Genomic DNA, 25,749 nt, shown 5'->3' on the forward strand with positions numbered 1-25,749 from the left:
CCCTTCTGTGTCTAAATTCTGTCATTCTTTTTTCCAAGGTCTGAGAATATGTTACTTTCCTAAGTTTAAAATCTAGGAAACCTCCAATTACGTCCCAAACCTTTGGTTCGGCTTAACATTTCAATAGAACAGAGCCTGATACACAGTGCTAGATAAGTGTTCGTTATTGTTGTTGTTATGATTATTATCAGCCTCCTTTTCTTCAGAAGAGCCCTACTGAGGCAAGTATGATAAGGATATTTAAGAATTAACAGACACAGAGAGGGTAAGTGATTTTCCCAATAAATGGTCCAGCCAAGAATGAGAGAGTTGGGATTTGAACACACACTAGCCAAACTCCAGAGCCTGGGCTGATATCACTAGTTCCTCCCAGCCTACAACTGCTAGGCACACAGGTCTGATCACTTTTCTGCACACCAGGAATGAAATGGTACCATCATTTTTACCTTGTACTTTTTCCTATGCTGACACCTGGACAAGGCATGTCAAAGCACTTTGAAAATGGGAAATACTAGTCAAATGTTAGATATTTTTTAGAAAGTCAGCTTCATAAATTTGTTTTTGACAGCCTCAACTGAAGTTAAGGTCCTAGTTAGAGAAATTATCATTGCACTTTCTTTTGTGAAGTCAAAGCCTTCAAGACAGTACTCAGAATTCAATAAATAGCTTTTACTATGTAGATCAACAAAGTTTTAAGGTGAATGGGAACAGCAGCCAAGGACAGGCCAAGGTTAGATACCTCACAAGCCAACTGAATCAAGACCTTGGTTTCATTAGCTCTGAGCCGTTGAACATTTCATATTATGCTTAGCAGGCAAGTATGACAATATTACTTTGATTTTTTGTTGATCCCGCTTAATTTCTGCATCCAGTTGCTTCCTTTTTTCGTTTTCTTCTCGAAGTCTTTTTTGCAGCTGTACCTTTTGATATTTCATGTGATCTACATTCTGCTCTAGTTCATTAGCACGTTTCTCATTTTGGATTGACAGTGATGCCAATTTCTTACTATTTTGATGCTTCTTCTGTAAGACCTGGATCATATGGAATATTTAAAAATAAAAAATTGCATTTCTCATATCCTTCCAGTGAACTTAAAACTTTTCATTTAATTACACATGTCATTTCGATATTTGGCAAAACCAATACAATATTGTAAAGTTTAAAAATAAAATAAAATTTTTTAAAAAAAAAGAAAGAAAAAAAAAATAAAATGAATTAAAATTATTTTTTTAAATTTAAAAAATATTCAATTAAAATGTGAAAAATGCCTTTAAACAGTTTTTTATAATCCTTGAATATGTCATATCAGTTACATTATTTTTACTTTGAAATTTATTTCAACAATTGTAAGGGATTTTCTATCATCTATTTGTGTATATATATTTGAAATATGTGAAATGTGATAGTCAAACTTGTATGCATTTCTTATTAATACACTTGATATTTCTACAAAAAAAAAATTACACATGTTGGCATTTCTTCCTAGATTTTAATTTATTCTTGACAGTTTCACAATTGTTTTCTATATTTCTACTTTTACAATCGGTCAACTATCATAATTTTCACAAGATGTAAAGAATGATGAACCTTCCTGGTGCTGGCAGCCAAATAGAACAAAACCAACATTGCTGCTTCTTTTTTTGAGTGTTTTAATTTAAAAATACTTTATGTACACAATAAAAATTAAAATACAAAACTGAACTTATATTTAAAAAGACTCTACTCTACCTGTCCTGCTTCCAGAAACAAAATTACCAATTTCTTAAGTATTCTTGGAGAAATAATTTATATGCATATGAATAACTTTATGTATATATATTCTAGGTAGACTATTCTCCACCTCCTTTTTTTTCTACATAATTTATCTTAGAGGTCTTTTCACATAGATTTGTTCTATATGACTGCATAGTATTCTATTGTACTCATATTTAAAATCCAGCTATAGCCTAAATCATTAATCCCTGAGTTAAAATGATCAGAAATGATACCATTTTCCCAGACAGTAACCATTATCATTATTATTTTAATTATCATAAATAAAGCTTTTGCTCTCTAGCAAAAGTTATCCATAGACAGCTCTAAAAATCTGTGAACATCTGTGAAGAGCTTACTATATTAATATAAAATACCAGTGTTTCAATTTAATCTTGATCAAACAAACATAGATTTGTATTACATACTTTAGCATTGCACTAAGTACATCTCACATGAAATAAAGTTAAGGTGAGGTTATTTGTAAGTTATGCAGATTACAATTAATTATTTCTTTTATCTTGGCAATAAACTGCTGGGGGGAAAAAAAAACACATTTTGTTTTAATTAAATTAAGTATTCACAGACGCATTGTAGCTTAGGAGCAGGGCTATTCAAAGGGTGGTCTGTGGACCAGTACCAGTCACAGACTGCTGTCAGCCTGCACCATGAAGGTCATTATTAGATTCAGCTGATGGTGTTTCCATGCAAGACTTTTTTTGATGAGGGAAGCTGTGCTCCTATTTACCTTTATCCCGCTGCAGACCAATAATGAACAATCTGCAGTGGACTGCTTTGAGTACTACTAGCTTGGATGCCACAGGACTCTGCAGTTTCCCAAGCCTGAATTTGGTCCCTGGTTTTGTCACTTATTTTTGACAGTAATTGCAATATTGGAGCAAAAATGTTAATATTAGTTCTGTAGTGTCTTTTCCACATGATATTGAAAACATCAGTATAAGTACTGATAATCTTATTTACAAGTGAGATAGGTTGTCATTGTCTTTTGTGCTTATTTCACTGATGCTCCAATGTGGAATGTGCACTCTGTTAGCATTAAAATATTAATACAACATATAATGCTATACATATATCTAAAGGCAAAGAACACAGATTTCAGATTTTTTAATTAAAACAAATTTAAGTTTTAAAAACTAAAATAACTTCATTATACCAATAAAACAACTAGTATTTCAATATTTTTAAATGGTATGAACTGTTAGTGTACCAAAAACCACTTTTATCATCACAATTATATGACGATGAGTAAGTTATTTTACCTTCATAAACCTGTTTCCTCATTTGTAAGCATGTAAAAATACACACTTCAAAGGATTAAATAATGATTAAATAATACATATAAAACATCTTGTGTGTATAGAGCACTTTGTAGACACTTAACTATCACCCTCCTTCTTCTCCCTACCACCATCCTTGTCATCTTGAGCATCCCCAGCTGTGCATGTATATGGCAAAGGTACAGAAATTTCTACAACTACAAGGGAAACTTATTTCAGTCCTTGGCCTATCAGAATTTCTTTTGAACTTAAGTAAGTTCTTTCCTTTCCTTATCAGTACTTTCAGCAGAAAAAGTTACACAACAAGAAACATGGAAAACAAAAAAGGACATGATAATTCACAAACACTGTAAATAATCCTTCATGTAATCTTTTAATCTCAATCATAAAAATAATCTTTGCTAAATCCACAAATAAGGCTTAAGCTATAGATTATATGGCAAATATAATAACCTCCATAGAAAAATAATAATTTTGGCCATAACCTACTTAGAAAAATAATAATTTTGGCTATCTCAAGAAAATTGGGAAAAAACACAAACACGTGAAGACTAAACAATGTGCTACTAAGCAACCAATAGGTCAACAAAGAAAAGAATCAAAAGTACCTTGAGACAAATGAAAATGGAAACACAACTGTCCAAAATCTATGGGACACAGCAAAAGCAGTTGTAAGAGGAAAGTGGACAGTGATACAGGCTTACATCAAGAAACATGAAAATCTCAAATAAACAATCTTCTAACATTACACGTAAAAAAACTAGGAAAAGAAGAACAACCAAAGCCCAGAGTTAGAAGAAGAAAGAAAATAATAAAGATGAGAGCAGAAATAAATGAAATAGAGACTAAAAGAAAACAACAGAAAAGATCAATACTAAGAGCTGGTTCTTTGAAAAGATAAATAAAATTGACAAGTTAGCCAGGCTCAGCAAGAAAAAAAGAGATAAAATCAGAAATGAAAGAGAATTTGTTTCTGAATTTGTATTCTGATGCCACAGAAATGCTGTGGTATGAAGAGTCTTCAGAGTCCCTTGGACAGCAAGGAGAGCCAAGCAGTTCATCCTAAAGGCAATCAGTCCTGAATATTCATTGGAAGGCCTGATGCTGAAGCTGAAACTCCAATACTGTGCCTACCTGATGCGAAGAACTGACTCACTGGAAAAGACCCTGATGCTGGGAAAGATTGAAGGTGGGAGGAGAAGGGGATGATAGATGAGATAGTTGGATGTCATCACCAACTCAATGAACATGAGTTTGAGTAAACGCCGGGAGTTGGTGATGGACAGGGAGGCACAGCGTGCTGCAGACCATGGGGTAGCAAAGAGTTGGATATGACTGAGCAACTGAACTGATCTGAACCACAGAAATACAAAGGATCATAATGGACTATGATCAATAATTATAAACCAAAAAATTGGATAACCTAGAAGAAATGGATAAATTCCTAGATACCTACAATCTTCCAGGACTGAATTATGAAGAAATAGAGAAGCTGAATAGATTGATTACCATGAGACTGGTTCTTGTTGATTTTGAGTATAAAAATTACTATCAAAAAAAAAAATTACTATCAGTACTAAAAGTAGGATATAAACCTATGAAATTATTAATTTCATAATAATCACAAAGGAAAATTCTTAATTGTTTTGTTCTATTAATGTTTTGTTAAAATGAGTACTTTGTTAGATATCATAGCCTTAATTTAAATGGTTGAGAAATAAAAAAGAATTGATCCCAAGACTCTCTGAGGTGAATTGCTAAGGGAAAATACGTATTCAAAAGGAAAGTGCAAAGTGTCAAGTCATGTTATTTTAACTTGGTGTTGGCTTGAGGGGTACTTAGGTAAAAAGAACCTTTAATGGCAACATCCATATATTTGAGGTAGCATTAAAAACTCTAGAAGGAGGGACTCTTGCTCTATTCACTTTTGCATCCCCATCTAGAATAGAACCTGGTACACAGGAGGTGTGCAATGAACACTTATCTTGTTTAAAGAATATAACTGTGGCTTTTTCGGTAAGCAGCCTGAGGTGACCCCTAAAAATGGTGCGCTGTTCACTTGACCCAGAAAACCCCACAAAATTATGCAAATCAAGAGGTTCAAATCTTCGTGCTCACTTTAAGAACACTCATGAAACTGCCCAGGCCATAAAGGGTATGCATATCCGAAAAGCCAACAAGTATCTGAAGGATGTCACTTTAAAGAAGCAATGTGTGCCATTCCGTCGTTACAACAGTGGAGTTGGTAGGTGTGCACAGGCCGAACAGTGGGGCTGGACGCAGGGTCGGTGGCCCAAAAAGAGTGCTGAATTTTTACTACACATGCTCAAAAATGCAGAGAGTAATGCTGAACTTAAGGGCTTAGATGTAGATTCTCTGGTCATTGAGCACATCCAAGTGAACAAAGCCCCCAAGATGCGGCGCAGGACTTACAGAGCTCACGGTCGGATCAGCCCCTACAGGAGCTCTCCCTGCCACATTGAGATGATCCTTACTGAAAAAGAACAGATTGTCCCTAAACCAGAAGAGGAGGTTGCACAGAAGAAAAAGATATCCCAGAAGAAACTGAAGAAACAAAAACTTATGGCCCAGGAATAAATGCCACAAAAAATAAATGAAAATAAAAGTAAAAAAAAAAGAAAGAAAATAACTGTGGCACAGTTAAAAAACAGACAACTAATGCGCTGACTAGGTTGATTACAATTTCATTCTACCTACAGTGGAAACAATATGAAAGCAATAGATTATGAATCAAAAGAAATGGAAAAGGCATTTTAGCAAATTCACTATAGGCAGACTAACAAAGCACTGTGACCATACCAAAAGCATTTGGGAATAACTTCATACACAGTAACTCCCTGTAATGGAGTATTTCTCATAGAATATAAGTCTTTAGCTATATTTGAGGTTGTAGCAAAGTCCAGCATTAGGAAATGAAGAATAAGATGCAGTAGTACTCGGTAGGCTTCCCTGGTGGCTCAGAGGTTAAAGCATCTGCATCCAATGCGGGAGACCCGGGTTTGATCCCTGGGTCGGGAAGATCCCGTGGAGAAGGAAATGGTAATCCACTCCAGTATTCTTGCCTGGAGAATCCCATGGATGGAGAAGCCTGGTAGGCTACAGTCCATGGGGTCGCAAAGAATCGGACACAACTGAGGGACTTCAACTAGCACAGCTAGTACTCAATTATTAACCTTTCTTAAACCAATCACTTATAATTTCAGAAAACTATCTGAAAGTTATCATTGTTGAATGTCAAGAAAGTGCTATATACATACCAGATATTTTATATATGATTATCTAATCATTAGTTACATTTTTATCCTTCAGAAAGTAACACTATTTCTGTGGTTATCTTCATTTATAATCATGTAGTTTTGATAAAAAGGTTAAAATACACTTCTTGAATGAAGAAATATACTTACACAGACAAACTATGCAAACCCACCAGCATACTGGAAAAGAAAACTTGCCTTCCAGTTCTTCTAGTAAAATCTGAATCCTACTTCTTTCCTAACTAGGTATAAGAATCCTCAAAAGCAGGAAGCCTTAAATAAGTTTTCTCAATTACATTTTTTAAATTACCTGGACTCTTAGCTTAGCGGCATCCATCTTTCTACGAAATTCCTTCTGTAATTTTACCTTCAAAGCAACATCAGAAAGATGTTTGTTTTCCAGTTCCTGTAGTTGCTTTTCTGTTTCAGTTAATTCCACTTTTGCCTGTTCTGCTTCATGTTCAAGTTTTGTTACTTTCAGAGAATACTGCTTGCTTACGGACTTGGCATCATTACCTTCATGATAATAATAATGGTAATAACAATTATAAATTATGTTTAAAAACTAAGTAAAACACCAAAAACATAAAATTTCCCTACTCTTAAAATGCTGGCCATGTAACTATTTAAAGCATAGCATTAAAAATCCAGCTGTCCCTTTACATCCCAGTCAAACACAACTTGTCATCTGGCCTCTTGAGAATTAGACCCTTAATGACTGTCCCCATCTGGTGCCATTCAATCTTCTTTCTGGTTCATCTTTTGTTCTGAATTTGCAGTTTACCTTTGCAGACATCAAACTCCAGTTAGAAAGGTATTTGGGGTGATTCTTCGGCCCCTGGCTTACTATAATTTGTCTTCCTACTACTCATAATCTATCTCTGAATTCTCTTTTTTTCACTATTATGAAAATTTTTCAACATACCAAAAGTAGGGAAATAATCCTTATAATGAATCTCCATCACCCAAATTCAAGAGTTACCAAGATTTTGCCACTGCTTTTTCATCTATGCCTTTTTTCTTCTTTAATTTACTTAAAACTTTAAAACAATTCCAGATGTCATAACATTACCTATATATATATTAATACTTTAACAAGCATTTATACAGAATATGGAAATAACCAAAAAGTCATTATCATACCAACAATGTTAATACCTACCAGTCCCTATTCAGACTTTCCCAGTGGTTTCAAAATGTCTTACAATTAGCCTCTTTTTTTTTCAATTAGTCTATTTTAATCACAATCCAAACAAGGTCACAATACATCTTACTGTTATATTTCTTAAGAATCCTTTAATCTAGACCTGACTCCCTCTCCTTTTTCATCTCATTTGAACTTGTTAAAGATAAATTTTTTTGAAATGCTTTTCTTTTGAATATTTAGAACATAGAGAAAAACAGAATATAAATATTGTTTCTGTATCTCTTTTCATTCTAAGCCCAGCTCAGTTCAGTTCAGTTCAGTCCCTCAGTCGTGTCTGACTCTGTGACCCCATGAATCACAGCACGCCAGGCCTCCCTGTCTATCACCAACTCCCAGAGTTCACTCAGACTCACGTCCATCAAGTCAGTGATGCCATCCAGCCATCTCATCCTCTGTCGTCCCCTTCTCCTCCTGCCCCCAATCTCTCCCAGCATCCGAGTCTTTTCCAATGAGTCAACTCTTCGCATGAGGTGGCCAAAGTACTGGAGTTTCAGCTTCAGCTTCATTCCCTCCAAAGAAATCCCAGGGCTGATCTCCTTCAGAATGGACTGGTTGGATCTCCTTGCAGTCCAAGGGACTCTCAAGAGTCTTCTCCAACACCACAGTTCAAAAGCATCAATTCTTCCGAGCTCAGCTTTCTGCACAGTGCAACTCTCACATCCATACATGAACACTGGAAAAACCATAGCCTTGACTAGACGGACCTTTGTTGGCAAAGTAATGTCTCTGCTTTTGAACATGCTATCTAGGTTGGTCATAACTTTCCTTCCAAGGAGTAAGCCTCTTTTAATTTCGTGGCTGCAGTCACCATCTGCAGTGATTTTGGAGCCCAAAAAAATAAAGTCTGACACTGTTTCCACTGTTTCCCCATCTATTTCCCATGAAGTGATGGGACCAGATGCCATGATCTTTGTTTTCTGAATGTTGAGCTTTAAGCCAACTTTTTCACTTTCCTCTTTCACTTTCATCAAGAGGTTTTTTAGTTCCTCTTCACTTTCTGCCATAAGGATGGAGTCATCTGCATATCTGAGGTTATTGATATTTCTCCCGGCAATCTTGATTCCAGCTTGTGTTTCTTACAGTCCAGCATTTCTCATGATGTACTCTGCATACAAGATAAATAAGCAGGGTGACAATATACAGTCTTGAAGTACTCCTCTTCCTATTTGAACCAGTCTATTGTTCCATGTCCAGTTCTAACTGTTGCTTCCTGGCCTGCATATAGGTTTCTCAACAGGCAGGTCAGGTGCTCTGGTATTCCCATATCTTTCAGAATTTTCCACAGTTTATTGTGATCCAGACAGTCAAAGGCTTTGGCATAGTAAACAAAGCAGAAAGAGATGTTTTTCTGGAACTCTCTTGCTTTTTCCATGATCCAGCAGATGTTGGCAATTTGATCTCTGGTTCCTCTGCCTTTTCTAAAACCAGCTTGAACATCTGGAAGTTCACAGTTCACGTATTGCTGAAGCCTGGCTTGGAGAATTTTGAGCATTACTTTACTAGTGTGTGAGATGAGTGCAACTGTGCGGTAGTTTGAGCATTCTTCGGCATTGCCTTTCTTTGGGATTGGAATGAAAACTGACCTTTTCCAGTCCTGTGGCCACTGCTGAGTTTTCCAAATTTGCTGGCATATTGAGTGCAGCACTTTCACAGCATCATCTTTCAGGATTTGAAATAGCTCAACTGGAATTCCATCACCTCCACTAGCAGGTGCCCAATATGCTACTGGAGATCAGTGGAGACATAACTTCAGAAAGAATGAAGAGATGGAGCCAAAGCAAAAACAATACCCAGTTGTGGATGTGACTGGTGATAGAAACAAAGTCCAATGCTGTAAAGAGCAATATTGCATAGGAACCTGGAATGTCAGGTCCATGAATCAAGGCAAATTGGAAGTGGTCAAACAGGAGATGGCAAGAGTGAACACTGGCATTTTAGGAATCAGTGAACTAAAAAGGACTGGAATGGGTGAATTTAACTCAGATGACCATTATATCTACTACTGTGGGCAGGAATCCCTTAGAAGAAATGGAGTAGCCATCATGGTCAACAAAAGAGTCCGAAATGCAGTACTTGGATGCAATCTCAAAAACGACAGAATGATCTCTGTTCGTTTCCAAGGCAAACCATTCAATATCACAGTAATCCAAGTCTATGCCCCAACCAGTAACACTGAAGAAGCTGAAGTTAAATGGTTCTATGAAGACCTATGGGCTTCCCTGGTAGCTCAGTGGTTAAAGCATCTGCCCACATTGCGGGAGACCTGGGTTTGATCCCTGGGTTGGGAAGATCCCCTGGAGAAGGAAATGGAAGGCCTACAAGAAGGAAGAACTACAACACCTTTTAGAACTAACACCCAAAAAACATGTCCTTTTCATTATCATATCAGACCAGATCAGATCAGTCGCTCAGTCATGTCCAACTCTTTGCGACCCCATGAATCGCAGCACTCCAGGCCACCCTGTCCATCACCAACTCCCAGAGTTCACTCAGACTCACGTCCATAGAGTCAGTGATGCCATCCAGCCATCTCACCCTCTGTCGTCCCCTTCTCCTCTTGTCCCCAATCCCTCCCAGCATCAGAGTCTTTTCCAATGAGTCAACTCTTCGCATGAGGTGGCCAAAGTACTGGAGTTTCAGCTTTAGCATCATTCCTTCCAAAGAAATCCCAGGGCTGATCTCCTTTAGAATGGACTGGTTGGATCTCCTTGCAGTCCAAGGGACTCTCAAGAGTCTTCTCCAACACCACAGTTCAAAAGCATCAATTCTTCGGCGCTCAGCCTTCTTCACAGTCCAACTCTCACATCCATACATGACCACAGGAAAAACCATAGCCTTGACTAGACAAACCTTTGTTGGCAAAGTAATGTCTCTGCTTTTGAATATGCTATCTAGGTTGGTCATAACTTTCCTTCCAAGGAGTAAGCGTCTTTTAATTTCATGGCGCAGTCACCATCTGCAGTGATGACTGGAACGCAAAAGTAGGAAGTCAGAAACACCTGGAGTAACAGGCAAATTTGGCCTTGGAATACAGAACAAAGCAGGGCAAAGACTAATAGAGTTTTGCCAAGAAAACACACTGGTCATAGCAAACACCCTCTTCCAACAACACAAGAGAAAACTCTACTCATGGACATCACCAGATGGTCAACACCGAAATCAGACTGATTATATTCTTTGCAGCCAAAGATGGAGAAGCTCTATACAGTCAGCAAAAAAAAAGACCGGGAGCTGACTGTGGCTCAGATCATGAACTCCTTATTGCCAAATTCAGACTTAAATTGAAGAAAGTAGGGAAAAACCACTAGACCATTCAGGTATGACCTAAATCAAATCCCTTATGATTATACAGTGGAAGTGAGAAATAGATTTAAGGGACTAGATCTGATAGATAGAGTGCCTTATGAACTATGGATGGAGGTTCGTGACATTGTACAGGAGACAGGGATCAAGACCATCCCCATGGAAAAGAAATGCAAAAAAGCAAAATGGCTGTCTGAGGAGGTCTTACAAATAGCCTTGAAAAGAAGCAAAGTGAAAAGCAAAGGAGAAAAGGAAAGATATAAGTATCTGAATGCAGAGTTCCAAAGAATAGCAAGAAGAGATAAGAAAGCCTTCCTCAGCGATCAATGCAAAGAAATAGAGGAAAACAACAGAATGGGAAAGACTAGAGATCTCTTCAAGAAAATTAGAGATACCAAGGGAACATTTCATGCAAAGATGGGCTCAATAAAGGACAGAAATGGTATGGACCTAACAGAAGCAGAAGATATTAAGAAGAGGTGGCAAGAATACACAGAAGAACTGTACAAAAAAGATCTTCATGACCCAGATAATCACGAGGGTGTGATCACTCACCTAGAGCCAGACATCCTGGAATGTGAAGTCAAGTGGGCCTTAGAAAGCATCACAAAGCCCAGCTACTGACCCTGAAAATTTGGTTCTGATTTATTCTGAATAGTCAGCTATCCCTGGACTAGCAAACCCATGGCAGTGGGAAGTAAGAGTCTAGAGCTCATAGAAGGAATAATCATAGGGTCCAGTTGTTATATTGGTATACTGAAAGTCTCTTAATTTTTAATAAAAGTTTATTAATTTTAATAAATTAAAATCTCTGAATTTTAAAATAAATCTCTGAATTTTAAAATTGTTTAACTTTTTAATAAAATCTTTTAATTTTTTAGTAATTTTTTAAAGTAAAAAAATTTTAATAAAAATCTTTTAATTTAAAAATCTCAATTAATTAATTAATTATAAATAAGTACACGTAAGTTGTCTTCTGGCTCTACAATTCTGATTCTGACTAACTTTAAAATATATATGACAATATTTTAGTGACTCTAAGATCCCAAAAATTATTTAACACACCAATATTTTATGAACCACTAAGAAAAACTACAGTACCAATTACACCATGATAAAATGCTGAAATGCCACTGATTTTTAAGATGCATTCTGATTTCAGAGATATTAAAATGTGAAAAAAGTATATATTAAAACTGATGAATAATTGTCATTGTTATTCATTTTGGCTGAAGTAGCTACTATTTGGGGAAGTCTTCAGGGAAAGGGCTTTGAAAAGGAAGTACACATTGACCCTTCTGCTAAACACCATCTCTAAGTGTCTTCAGGAAGCTCCAAATTGCCCTCCATTCTAATGAGCAAGAAGAGAACCTGCTCAGTTTAAGTGCAGATATCCTCTATTTTAAGGCAACCAGGATAGGTATGCTGCTGCTGCTGCTAAGTTGCTTCAGTCGTGTCCGACTCTGTGCGACCCCATAGATGGCAGCCCACCAGGCTCCCCCGTCCCTGGGATTCTCCAGGCAAGAACACTGGAGTGGGTTGCCATTGCCTTCTCCAGTGCATGAAAGTGAAAAGCGAAAGTGAAGTCGCTCAGTCATGTCCAACTCTTCGCTACCCCATGGACTGCAGCCTACCAGGCTCCTCCATCCATGGGATTTTCCAGGCAAGAGTACTGGAGTTGGGTGCCAGATGGGTATACCAGGCTACAAAAGTGTGCTTGCTAGATATCCCATGGTGGGATAACCTATCTGAAAGAAAACCATTTATTTTAGAGCAGTAAATATCCTCAAGTTCTATGCACACTACCCTGAAATCATGGGAATGCAGAAGGTATTTAAACTTCTAAACTGTTTCCTAGATTCACTAAGGGAGGTTTATTGGCATCGATCCTGCCTACGAGGAAGGAGCACAATCAAAATCAAACACGTGAAATAACTGGAGCTGGAAGGATGCACTGCCAGGAATGAGAAACGAAAATGCTTTGGACAGCATGTGTGTGTGTGTGTGTGTGTGTGTGTGTGTGTGTGTGTGCACGCGCACGCGTGCTCAGTTGTATCCAACTGTAGGGGAAAGGAAATTGAGAAAGGAAGACTGACAGCTAGAAAGCTAGACTGCAAGAAAGAGGAGGGAGAGGGAAGGCAAGTTTCTCCTTGCTGGCAGAGGATCTGGTACCCATAATTTGTGTAGTCTGAGTGTGATTACAGCCCTGGGCTTGAAGAAGAGGAAGGTATTAGTAGTATTTCCTTCAGTTCCCCTAGGAGACCAGAGAGTTGTTCTGCATTGGAACTGGGAAAAGAAATGTTAGTGGTCTAATTCATTCAATTCTTTACTGAATTTCATAGTAGTCAAGGCTTATACTTTGAGTATATTAGTTGGGGGAACCAAAAAAACTTGAGGTGTGCATTTTAGAGCAAGCCTAATGGAGCTGGATGGTGAGGAAAGGTGGTGGTATATACACCCAACCTGGTAGAATTTGAGACGAAGGGGAGGAGCTGAAAGCCTGGCTCACTCAAGAGGACAGCTCTCAAGGACAAATCCTTACATCTTCAGAAAAACAAAAGTTATCTACAGTTAAAATACAAAGCTTGTAATTAATGTTAAAAACAAATTATTCAAGAAAGTAAAGACCAATAATTTAAAATAGGTATTTACTAAAATGAGTTAGGAAAACATCTCGGACATCTTATTTCCAGATGCCAAGTATAATGTTTCTTTAAAAAGTGACAAAAAACATTAAGGGCCACAGAGATTCAGGACAACACAGAGTTTACACTGGTTAGGACAATTCATAGATAAAACTGAACATAATAAAATTCTTTTGATAATTAACCTCCAGGTATTGGCTTTAGAGCCCACCTTGCTATACCAAATTCCAGACTGACATGGATAGTCCTGAGCATCAGAAATTAAAATAAATGTTACAACATCAGAAGCACCTTTAGAACCTTTTCTTTCTCATAAGTTCACTAGATACTATTACCTGTTTTAATTAATTCTTTAATCAGATCTTCCTTCATCTTGATGTTAATAGTAAGTTCTCTCATTTTTTGTTTAGCTTCAGTAAGTATGAGTTCTGAATTTCTTAATTTTTGCAAATTCAACTCTTGACTCTCCTGGAGACATTCGATCTTTAAATCTTCAAAATAAAAGAAACAAAGCTGAGAAATGAAACTATCTGCTCAGAAACATTTAACAGAAGTAGAGTTTAAAAATAAAAAAAGCAGACACAGAAGCAGTCTAGAAGTACCAGAGGAAGGGACAAACAGAGAAGGAAAAAACATGGCAATTGTGATTTTAGTTTTCCAGCTTACAGTGAGTTTTCCTTTCCTTAAAACATGTATATGCTCTAGTCATATCCTGCGGGTTCTAACACAGTTTCTCATTGCTCTTAGATATTCTGCAATTTGACTTTTTCTTTAATCTGAGCTACTTAAAAAAGCTATTAAATCTCCAGATGGGTAGAGGTTTTCATTTTTTTCATACTAACTTGTAGTTTTACTGTAATCAGAGAATGCATTCTATCCCAGACTAATCAGAACAGGGTCCACACTGTTTGTTACTGTCTTGTACCAGAATATAGATCAATTACCTCACTGTTTTAGTTCAGCTGAGACTTTTTTCATAGACTTCCTCAATGAAGGAGTTGATGCACTGATTTACATTCTGACATAAGTTTCTTACCTGGTTGTAGACCAGTAACAAACGGTTCAAGGATGGTGACTGTAGCACTTATCTATATTATTTTACACTTTTAAAATCTATTTTGTTTCATGTTTTAATATTACATGCATAGGCTCTTAAAAAAGATGCTATTTTCACAGTGTAGGACTTATTTATCATGTTATTTATATTCTCTGTACTCTTTGTGTTTTACCACTCATAAGCCAAGAGAAATGAGCTAAAATCTCCTCATACAGTTTTTGTCACATAAACATCTTTTATGCCATTTTTTAATGCATAAAATTTCTCATCAGTTGTGAACATTACAAGCATCTGCTAGACTAAGTTGGCTCTAATATCAAATACATCACTAATGGTAGGCATGGGTGCCAGTGAAGCAGTGAAGAAACACCCAGTAAATTACTTAAGATGGATTTTAAAGAAGGCAAGAATGGGAAGTCAAACTCAAGTTTGAATATCAAATCCCCATTCTGAGAGATTTAGCCTATAACTCTATCTAGAATTGACTAGTGAAAAAGCTTTACTAAGGAGTAAAAAAGAACAAGAAATCAGAGCACAGAGCAGAGAACATAAAGGAAAAGCCAGGAAAGCACTCCAAACCAAGTTTCTGTCTCTGAGAATCCCTAGATGCTTCTTAAATTATTGCTTGAAGAAAAAGAGAAGTGTCTTATAAATATTAGATCTAAAGTACTTGAGAGAGTCTGTGTACCTTCATTCTCCAATCCTGACTTTTGTGTTTGATCCTGAATATCATTCAATTCAACAAGTGAACAAACAGAGCCTGGCTTCTGAATCCATGAGCAACTTCTATGTCTGAAAAAGGAAAAGGCCAGGACCAAAGGTAACTTGTCTGTTAGTCATTTTTAATCTGCCCTCAAATTAGTTTTCGCCCAAATTACTCTTTAAATTATGGCTTACATAAAATAAATGGAATTTACTAATATTTCACCAAATAGAGATACCCCCCACCATGTTGGACCCAATGGAAAATTCATCATGTTTTTTGCCACTGTGGCAGCAGAATTAGGAAATCCAAAATCTTTTTCTCTGAAAATTTAACTCCAATCACCATAAACATTCTAAAAACACAAGTATTTTACAGTTGTTAGACTGACGTGTTCAAATACTGGTTTCGTAACATATTAGTTGACAATATATGTAGCAAAAACCACTTAACTCTTCTACTAAAATTTTTTTAATGTAAAAAAACCCCTATTTCTGTATATATTTACTGCATCATGTATTTATGCTTATTAAACCAGTCAACATACCTAATTTCCGATTTCTCTTGGCCTTCTGACTCTTCATCATCACTGTTATCAGAAAACTGGCACTGGAGAACTTCATCCTGTTCTTCTAAGTGACCCAGCAGCATCTGACTTCGCGTTCGAAATCCCGCAACTAGTCGATCCAGAGAGTATACAGAAGGACTTGTGTGGACCTTACAAGTGATTCCCCCACCCAACAACAAAAAAAAAGTGATTTTTTTTAAAGTGTCTATTTTTATCATATTGCTCAAAATGTGTTTTCTAAGAGGTTATTAGACAGGTACTCTTAAAATAGCCAATCACTGAAAACATACATTTCCCTCCCCGCACTGCCTACAAAAAAGTCAAAACTCATTTCACAATACTATTGTGTCTCACGGGTATACACTTCTTTCAGAATCTACACAGTTCTTCCTCTTCTAGAAAGCTCTTCTGGTTTCAGTTATAGCTTCAGAGAAAAACAGCACTCAAAAAGAGGTATGAGTGAAAACATCACAGCTCTTGAACATAGCTCAGGCACTCCCCAACCAATGTGAAGCCCATACACAGTGTAATAGGGCACAACTGTTGCCCTGCCCCCAGCCTTCCCAGTTCTGAACACTTGGAGAATTGCAGTGTTGTTAAGGATCTGCAATTCCCCCCCTAATCCAAATCCCACCACATGAAGAAATCCAGAACCACCGCCACTTGCTCTGCCAGGGTAAGATATTCCTGATTTGGAAATTCAAAAGTACAGACTCAGGCTTCACATGTGGTAGTCAGGGATAGTTGATTAACGCCCTAGTGACATACTTAATATGTATCATGGGATAAGGAGATTTTCATGGACTGCCTGTAACTTTCTATATTATAACATGCTTCTATTGACCTTAAGTTCTCAAAAATTCACCTTGGAAAACAACAATGAATTAGAAATTGCCTGTATTTTCATTTCTGTTACCAAATGTTTCCTTTCTAACCATGTCTCTATAAGTGAAAGTGTTAGTTATTCAGTCATGTCTGACTCTTTGTGACCCCATGGACTGCAGCCCACCAGGTTCTCCTGTCCATGGAATTCTCCAGGCAAGAATACTGGAGTGGGTTTGCCATTCCCTTCTCCAGGGATCTTCCTGACCCAGGGATCAAACCCAGGTCTCCTGCATTGCAGGCAGATTCTTTACCATCTGAGCCACCTATCTGTCACTATAACCAAACCTCAAGGTAATTTATCCAAAAAGGTAAACAATAAGATCTCAAAGGAGGCATTCAATTTATTAATATAAATTATTATAAGCTATTAACATTACAACATAGAGTAAAAATGTATATACCATATGGTGTTCAAGAGTCAATTGATGTAGGTTTCTTACACATCCCCTCCCAGAAAAGCCTATCTGATACTGGATATCTCTTAATACCTGATTTTTGTGCCTCCACTGTTGGTCATTTAATAAGGCCATGTGTCACATCAGCACCATGATGAATAGGGGTAAAGTTTTCCAGGTGGCCTCCCAATTCTGGGATATGGGGGAGGGCAAGGGAGTTTATTTACAGAAGAACCAACTCAAGAAGTATTTATCTAACAAGCACATTGTACCAAGCATGGCCATTTGCATTATAACCAACAGAATTCAAGGTTTCTCTTTGCTGGGGGTGTGGGTAGGGGGCTGAGGAGGGGTTTATTTCAGGAGCAAATAAAACTTTTTGTTTACAATCATGTTTTGTTCTCCAGGATTTCAACTTGCTTTCAAATGTTCTTTTTACAAAGAACATCAAATGACCCAGCTTAAAATATAATGAAACAGGTTTTGCCACAATGAGTAACATTCAGAAAATTAATTCCTTAGCAGTCATTCCACACAAAAGAATGGTTTTTAACCCCTTTTGGCTCATAAAGCCTTCCATAATCTGTCCCCTTGCTACCTTAAGTGCTGGGTTCTGTTTTCTTTAGTTGCTTCTGCACTCCCTGCTCCCCAAAGAGCAGGTTGCCTTTTCAACCATATCCTAAATAATACTGGTTATAATGTAAGTACTCAATAAGCTGGGTAATAATTCAGATAATTGAGGTGTATCCAACTAGAAAACAATTTTATTATTCTAATTGTGTTTTCTGAGAATTACACAGCAACAGGACTGGACAGAACTTTAAAGAGTAGAGTTCAACTCATCCCAGGTTTAACTCTTCTCTGTAATACTGCAAATTATCATTTAGCCTCTGCTTAAACAAATTCACTGTGGGAACCCTATTAAGCCCTGAGACCTCTAATATTATTTTGAGAGTTTTCACTAATAAATCCCTCTTTATATTCCCTTAGCACTGCTTCTCACTGGTTCTAGTTCTAGAGACAAAAGTCTAACAATAATGATAAGCCTTCAAATACCTAGACACAGTCATTACTTCCCCTATAATTTGGACTAAATCTAGAGCTACTTCAAGATTTTCCCCAAGGTTCTATAACTTGGTTGTTTTCCAAAAATAATCTAATTTGACTTAAGGTGTTGTACCCAGACTTGAACGTAATATTCTTGATCATCATACATTAAGATAATCTCTTCTCACTAGTGATGCATTTGATTGTGTTTCATTAGATGTGCTGCAACTCATTTACCATAGATTGTGGCTTTCACATATTTAATTTTGTAGTTGAATTTGAAAGTTCCACAAAGGTTCATGAGGTGCAATTTGTCATTTTGCTACTATGAAGTTGGTGTGTTTTGCTGGAATGAGTGGTTGGCAAGGGAACCTTCCAAGAGAACCTCTGCAGACACATCTCACACAGCTCTGCTTCATCATGAGCAACCATGTATGCAAAAAAGTGATTAAAAAGCAAAAATAATTATTTGGGGGGGAGGAAATGGCCATTGTGTGAAAGATAAAATCTTAGTGAAAACTAAAAAGGCAGCTGACTTCAGTGTAAGGGATTTAATGCACAAGAATTTTGTGACTCAATAAAAATGTAATTCATTCAGGAAAAAGACAAGATTATACAGGTATTACCACTTTTGTGAATTTGGAGATTCCGCAAGGTTTTAAAAATATATCCCTTAAGAACATTCCAGTTGGTTTTCTTACTATACAATAATGTCAAGTACTGAAAGTGATATTATTTACCTACTGCTTTTATTTCCTTTTCATAATGCCATATTTCATCAAATCTAAAATGTCATCAACTAAGACACATCACTATTTTTAAACCATCAAGAAAGAAGAAAAGCTATCATCTATGAAATACCATCAACTGTAAAACATATCCTACCATCATAGTTGATAAAATGTGAAAAAAAAAATGTGAGGCTTATAATCAATGAAAAATGGTAGCATCATCAGCATATGTGGTGTTATTTTAAACTTATGTAATGACTAGTACCAGCTTCATAATTTTTTCCTTCCAAAGTACCATTTTGGTGTGTATAACAGTGGCATTTGGCTTTAATTATATCATATTAATCATATTAATCTTAATATATCATATTAAGAAAACAGAAACCTCTGTTACATTTTTTCCTTAAGTTTAAATCTAGGTCAATTTTACATTACATTAGATGAGTTTTCAGTATCTGTTAAATGAGCCCCTTACTCTTTTTTTTTCCTATTAATTTGATAAGTTGTATTATTATATTTAGTTGTGAGGGGCAGTTTCTTTAGGATTTCTACTTAAATAGATAAATCCCAAAATTCCATTTTGGTATTAAACCTTTTAGATTAAGAGATGGTTGAAAACAAATGTGTGACAACAGAAAAAAGTACAAAATGACACACACTCAGAATGTTATTACCCATCAAAATCATGATATATTCCAGAATATTTAATGATTGTCAAGTGTTCGTGATACATTAGGTGAGAAAAGCTAGCTATAAAAGTATATATACAATTATCCTTCAATTAAAAAATAAATAAATTTTAAAAAGTGTCTAAAGTAGGTGCATCTAAATAGCAATTTAGTATTAGCAAACAAAAAATGTGTGTGTGTGTGTGTGTGTATATAATAGCATTGACATATATACACTGCCATGTGTAAAATAGATAGCTGGTGAGAAATTACTACGTAATACAGAGAGCCCAGCTTGGTGCTCTGTGATGACCTAGAGGGGCAGGATCAGGGGACTGGAGGGAGGTTCAAGAGGGAGGTGATATATGTATAGTTACAGCTTATTTGCATTGTTGAACGGCAGAAACCAACACAACATTGTAAAGCAATTTTCCTCCAATTAAAAATAAATGTAAAAAGTACATATATATGTATACATACACACATAAGTAATATGTTTTTTAAAGAAATATTTATTTATTTGGTTGCACTGGGTCTTAGATGTGGCATGTGGGATCTAGTTCCCTGACCAGGGATCGAACCCAGGCCCCCTGCATTGGGAGCTCAAAATCTTAGCTACTGGACGACCAGGGAAGTCTCAGTAATATGCTTTTAAAATAAATAAGATCCTTTCACTGTTTCCCTCCAATATATCCCTTGTAGCTCAGTCGGTGGGCTTCCCTGGTGGCTCAGACAGTAAAGAATCCGTCTCCAATGAGGGAGACCTGGGTTCGATCCCTAGGTTGGGAAGATCCCCTGAAGGAAGGCATCGTAATCCACTCCAGTATTCTTGCCTGGAGAATCCCCATGGACAGAGGAGCCTGACGAGCTACATCCCATGGGGTTGCAAAGAGTCAGACACAACTGAGCAACTAAGCACAGCACAGCACAGCTCAGTTGGTAAAGAATCTCCCTGCAACACAGTAGACCCAGGTTCGATTCCTGGGTCAAAAAGATCCCCTGGAGAAGGAAATGGCAACCCACTCCAGTATTCTAGCCTGGAGAATCCCATGCACAGGAGAGCCTGGAGGGCTACAGTCCATGGGGTCCAAGAGTTGGACACAACTTAGCGACTAAACCATAGGAAATAAAATCAGACTCTCTTCGTAATCAATTTAAAAACTTACTCAAGGAGTTCCCTGGTGGTACAGTGGATAAGAATCCTCCTGCTAATGCAGGGGACATGGGTTCAATCCCTGGTCTGGGAAGATTCCACATGCCATGGAGCAACTAAGCCTGTGCACCATAACCACTGGGCCCACACTCTGGAGCCCACGAGCCACAGCTACTGAGCCTGCATGCTGCAACTATTGAAGACCATGTGCCAAAACCTGTGCTCTGCAATAACAGAAGCCCTGCGCACTGCAATTAGAGAAAGCCCAAGTACAACAATGAAGACCCAATACAACCAAAAATAAATATTTTTTAAAAACTGATGAAGTCATTGTCCCCCTTTTTCTTTGACAGAATTTTAAGTTGAGGAAATATTTCCCTTGTCAGATTGTTTTTACTTCAAGAAAATATTAGAGCTAAATTTCAAAAGAAAATATTAGAGCTGGAAAATATTAGCCCAACTTCTGCCAAGGAGACAGAAACGCAGGGAAAAAATGAAATAGTGTTTCAGATGTCTTCTTTAGCTTAATTTAGCTAGTTTTGGTATTTAATATGAAATCCTCCTCTCACTCTGGAACAATGTAACAGGAAACAAGACTTGAACAAGGCTTGGTGTGCTTTGGATCTTCCCATACAAGCCTTTGTGTCTGCTGCAGCAGTCGAAGCAACAGAGGGGCCAAGAGTCCGGGACACACAACAGGAGAAAGAGAACTCTCAAAACTGCTGGCTGTATTACCTTTACATTTTCTCCCTTTTCCCCTTCTTTTAATGACTGGAAGCCACTAAATTTTAAAAACAAAACTAAGAATTTGCTAATTTGAATACATATGTCCATCCATAGTGAAGGAAACAGCACTGGGAATAAGTGTTTCCCTTTGTCAACATAAGGGGCTGTCTCTGGTCAGGATCTTTTCCTTCCGTGTCATAGCAATCTTTTGGCAAATTCACTGGTTCTTTCTTCCTGTTACATTTTAATCCCACTTGGTCACAAGCAAACTTGGAGATCAACTGTAACCACAGAGGAGCTACAAGTCTTAGTGTATCTGCCCTCTTCTAAGCTATGGTAATCACACACAATATGTTTTCCAAACTAGAACCCTTGAAAGTGAAAGGGGGTAATAAAATTAATTTTTAAAAAATTTGTTAATTTGAATCAATAACTGTGGAAATCTTTATTCCAATCATGGCTGCTTCAGGTCTAATTTAACAACTAGAGATAAGAACAGAGGGGCCTAGCTCCTTCTCAATACTCTGTGGAGCTGTCTCCTCAAAGAATGTGTGTGCAAGTGTGTGTGTGTGAAAGTCTAGTAAAAAAGAGAAAGAAACAGACACTGAGAGAGATTAATAAATGTCTAACTTCTATAATCAGAAAAAAATGTTATTTTTATAAAATAAAAGAATGCACAGAAACAGGAAATTCACATTACTAGCCAAGAGTAAAAAAATTATTAAGTAGAATTAATAGATATCTAATTTCAATTCTATAAAGAACTTATCTTTCTTCTTAAATGTTCTATGAAAATTCACCATACATTCAACCAAAAGAAAACATCAATAACTCTAGAAAGTTCAACTGAAATTAATAGCAGCAAAAGTTTAAATTTTAAATCCAACCAGTCAAAACTGAAAACTATACAGTAATAGTAGCATCTGTCTTACTCACTCTGAGGCACAGAACCTGGGACACAGGAGAGGTACCCCATAAACGTGTATGTTATAGGACGCAGTGTGCCAGGCATGTTTGGAGTCACCATCTCGTGTAAGTCCTCCCTATACCCCTCTCACAGGTCCCCCATTCTGACAGATAAGGAGCCTGGGGTTCACACAGGTTTAGTCATCCCTCCAGGCCTACATCATAGAGATGCCTGACTGCAAAGTCTATGACACCTCTTACATTTCTTATCCCTTGGACTGTATCCAACATATCTCAAATAAATCATTTCCTTTCCTAAAATTAATAAACAGAAACCAAAATTCATGAGTTTGTTAATTAGTCTTTTCCATGGTAGAGATTCCTTGATTTTGATTTTTCAAGAGAAATCTGTGCATCCACATATGTTTACACATTTTATAAATAAAATTTATAAAGTAAAATTTAAAAATTAAATGAAACTTCATACTGATTTTTATACAGTCTTAATTAATTGTCAGAGGGAGAAGGGAATGGCAACCCACTTCAGTATTCTTGCCTGGAGAATCCCAGGGACAGAGCAATCTGGTGGGCTGCCGTCTATGGGGTCACACAGAGTCGGACACGACTGAAGCAACTTAGCAACAGCAGCAGCAATTATATCAGACAAGACTGACTAATACATGGATATCATTTTGAAAATAGACAGACCAAATAAGTCAAAACAAATACCTCCAACCTCATCAACTTGGTGTGATTAAAGAAAGAAAAAAATTTATGAAGATATCGGACTTAGTCATACCTGAAAATATTAATATGATGGCAAAGAGTAGCTTTTTTTTCTCCTTGATAAATCTAAGCATTATCTTCAACTCTTGCTTTCAAATACAACTATACCTTCTCTTAATCATTAATTTTATTGAAAAGAAGCATGATTATAAAGAGACTATACATAACAGAAAAAGAGTATACACAAAAGTCTATGAAACCAAACAGAAAAAAAAAAAACCTGCTAAGACTATATAAATACACTGTGATATTATATTGTATACAACCTCAAAAGAAAGAAACTAATGCTTAGACTTTACCTTCCTGGAATCCAACCTTGCTGGACCATAAATATAATGCCCCAAACGAGTATCAAATGGTACAGTGTATGGTCTCTTTTCAAGTATCCTGGTATCTGGCCCATCTCCACAAGTTTCCTTTACTGAAGAAGTCATTGACAGGTTAAGTTTTGTTAGTTCTTCACTCAGTTGATCCACAAGAAGTTGTTGTTCTATTATTTTTTCATTCTTTATAGAAGAAAGAGAAGAATTTAAAAAATGGAGAGACTCAGTATGGGTTCATGATTAAAAATAAATTGTACATTGATCACAAAATCACAACTACCTTAACAAAACAATAAAACCTAACTTATCCAGAGACTAGCCTTCTGGGACTTCCCTGATGGTCCAGTGGCTAAGATTCCACAATTCCACTGCAGAGGGCATGGGTTCAATCCCTGGTCAGTAAACTAAGATCCCACGTGATGTAAGGCGCAGCCAAAAAAAAAAAAAAAATTCTAAAACCAACCAACCAAACAAACAAAAAAAGCCCCAAAGACTAGCCTTCTGCTGTTCACAAGAACTTAGGATTGTCCTGAGTGTTAAAAACTTTTGAATAATTAAGCAGGAACAAATACAGCTAATGAGTTAGTACAAGACACTGCCCCATACACTGTGATTGGTTAGCTTGCCCACCTGAAGCACTATGATTAGCTGATCTTTATAAAAGTCTGAACTTTCAGAGTGAAATCCAAGAAGTAACAAAAGACTAGAAAGTTGAAAAGTATAGAAAATGGCAAACAGCTAAGATGACAGCAAAGGAGACAGAAAGTGGTAACCGGTGCAGTGAAGTGAAAGCCTTTACTCAGTGAAAAAGAAAGCCACAAACACAGAGATAGAAGATAGGCAATTGAGAGTCGTGGGAGAAAGAACTTGGAAATCAAAGGCAGAATAAGTTGTTTATGGGTGCTTGGGGGACAGAGAGAGAGACACTATGTGTGGTTTAGCTTTCTGTGTATCCTCTAAATAAAAATTTTCAAGTACATAAGCTTTGTCTTATAAGCACAAAATTATATTAAAAGAAAGATCATTCATCTTAAATACTTCACATGTACTATAATGTTTAGATAGGGAAAAAAGGCAAACCCTAAAGTTTCACTGTGTTAATGCTGAACTACAAAATGTAACTTTATTTTAAAAACCACATATTCAGATAATTAAAATATAAAACAATAGCATATAAGTTGAAGGGGGATACTAAATGGAGTCCTTTTATTCTCCAGGGGAAGGGTAAACATACCAATTAATATTAGACTGTTTTATGTCAAGGGTGCATGGTATATACTCTCCAGGATAATCACTAAAAACAGTGAAAGTACAACTTTTAAAACAATTAAAAATCCAAAAAAAGGTAAGAAGGAGAGAAAAATGAATATAGAGCAGGTAGGATAAGTAAAAACCACAATGGTGGGATTATAACCAGACTATAATAGTAATTATATTAAATTCAGAAATGAACTCGCAATCCAGTTAAAGGATAAAAACTACCAGAAAGAACTATAAAATTGTCTAACCTGCTAATTGCAAGAAATATAAGTAAAGTCAATAAAGAAAGATTAAAGGGAAGATGGAAAAAGAGATACCACGTAAATATTAATCAAAAGAAAGCTGGTATAGCTATGTTAATTAGAATAGACTTAAATGCAAAAACTATTGGGAGATAAAATGAAGTTAAAAAAAGACTAAAAAAAAAAAGGTCAATTCACGAGGATGCTGTAACAATTCTACATTTCTATGTACTTAATAACCCAGCTTCAACATATATAAAATGCAAAAATTGCATTTGCAATACAAATCCAAAAATTATAGTAAGAGATCTTAACATTCCTCTAAAATACTGATAGGACAAAAAAAAAGATCAAAAGAGTGAGTAAAAATATAGATTTGAATAAGAGGATTAACAGAATTAGGAGAACTTAATGATTACAGAATACAAATTCTTTTCAAGCATATCTGTAATAGCTACAAAAACTGGCCTTATGCTGAGCCATAAAGCAAGTCTCAACACAAAGAACTGAAGTCATATGGACAACAATGCAATTAAGCTAAAAATTAATAAAAAGAAATCCTTCATGTGTTGGAAATAAAATAACTAACTATATAACCCACAGGTCAAAGAAAAAACTCACAATAAAAATCAGGAAAAATCTGAGCCAAATGAGGAATGCAGACAAAGATAAGCTTAAGGAGGAAACATATAATTTCAAATGCATATATTACAGATGGTTAAAAATATATAGACAGGCTAAAAAATCAATGAACTGAGCACCCATCTAAACAATTTATAAAGATAGCATAGGATTCTATGCCCCTAAAAAAGGCAGAAA

At 36.5% G+C, this 25,749-nt stretch overlaps 2 protein-coding genes across 13 annotated transcripts in view; one reads left to right on the forward strand and one right to left on the reverse strand.

Annotated features, from left to right (window-relative positions):
- Positions 1-25,749, reverse strand: part of KIF27 (kinesin family member 27) — a 92,623-nt gene that overhangs the window by 36,538 nt on the left and 30,336 nt on the right. For 9 of the 12 annotated variants that reach the window (XM_044940234.2, XM_044940235.2, XM_006059113.4 and 6 more), the window contains 6 exons: positions 23,405-23,611; positions 15,788-15,957; positions 15,226-15,329; positions 13,816-13,971; positions 6,636-6,841; positions 834-1,031 (listed from right to left, as the gene is read on the reverse strand). In XM_044940234.2, the coding sequence (XP_044796169.2) occupies positions 834-1,031; positions 6,636-6,841; positions 13,816-13,971; positions 15,226-15,329; positions 15,788-15,957; positions 23,405-23,611 (1,041 nt within the window). The remainder of the gene's footprint in view (positions 1-833; positions 1,032-6,635; positions 6,842-13,815; positions 13,972-15,225; positions 15,330-15,787; positions 15,958-23,404; positions 23,612-25,749) is intronic. The other 3 variants (XM_006059111.4, XM_044940236.2, XM_025281950.3) reach the window with 3 other exon arrangements.
- On the forward strand, positions 5,079-5,648 carry LOC112583938 (60S ribosomal protein L17-like). Its single transcript, XM_044940238.2, has one exon. The coding sequence runs from the start codon at positions 5,094-5,096 to the stop codon at positions 5,646-5,648; it is 555 nt and encodes a 184-aa protein (XP_044796173.2). The 5' UTR covers positions 5,079-5,093.

This window comes from Bubalus bubalis, chromosome 3 (genome assembly GCF_019923935.1).
Source record: "Bubalus bubalis isolate 160015118507 breed Murrah chromosome 3, NDDB_SH_1, whole genome shotgun sequence".
Lineage (NCBI taxonomy): Eukaryota > Metazoa > Chordata > Mammalia > Artiodactyla > Bovidae > Bubalus > Bubalus bubalis.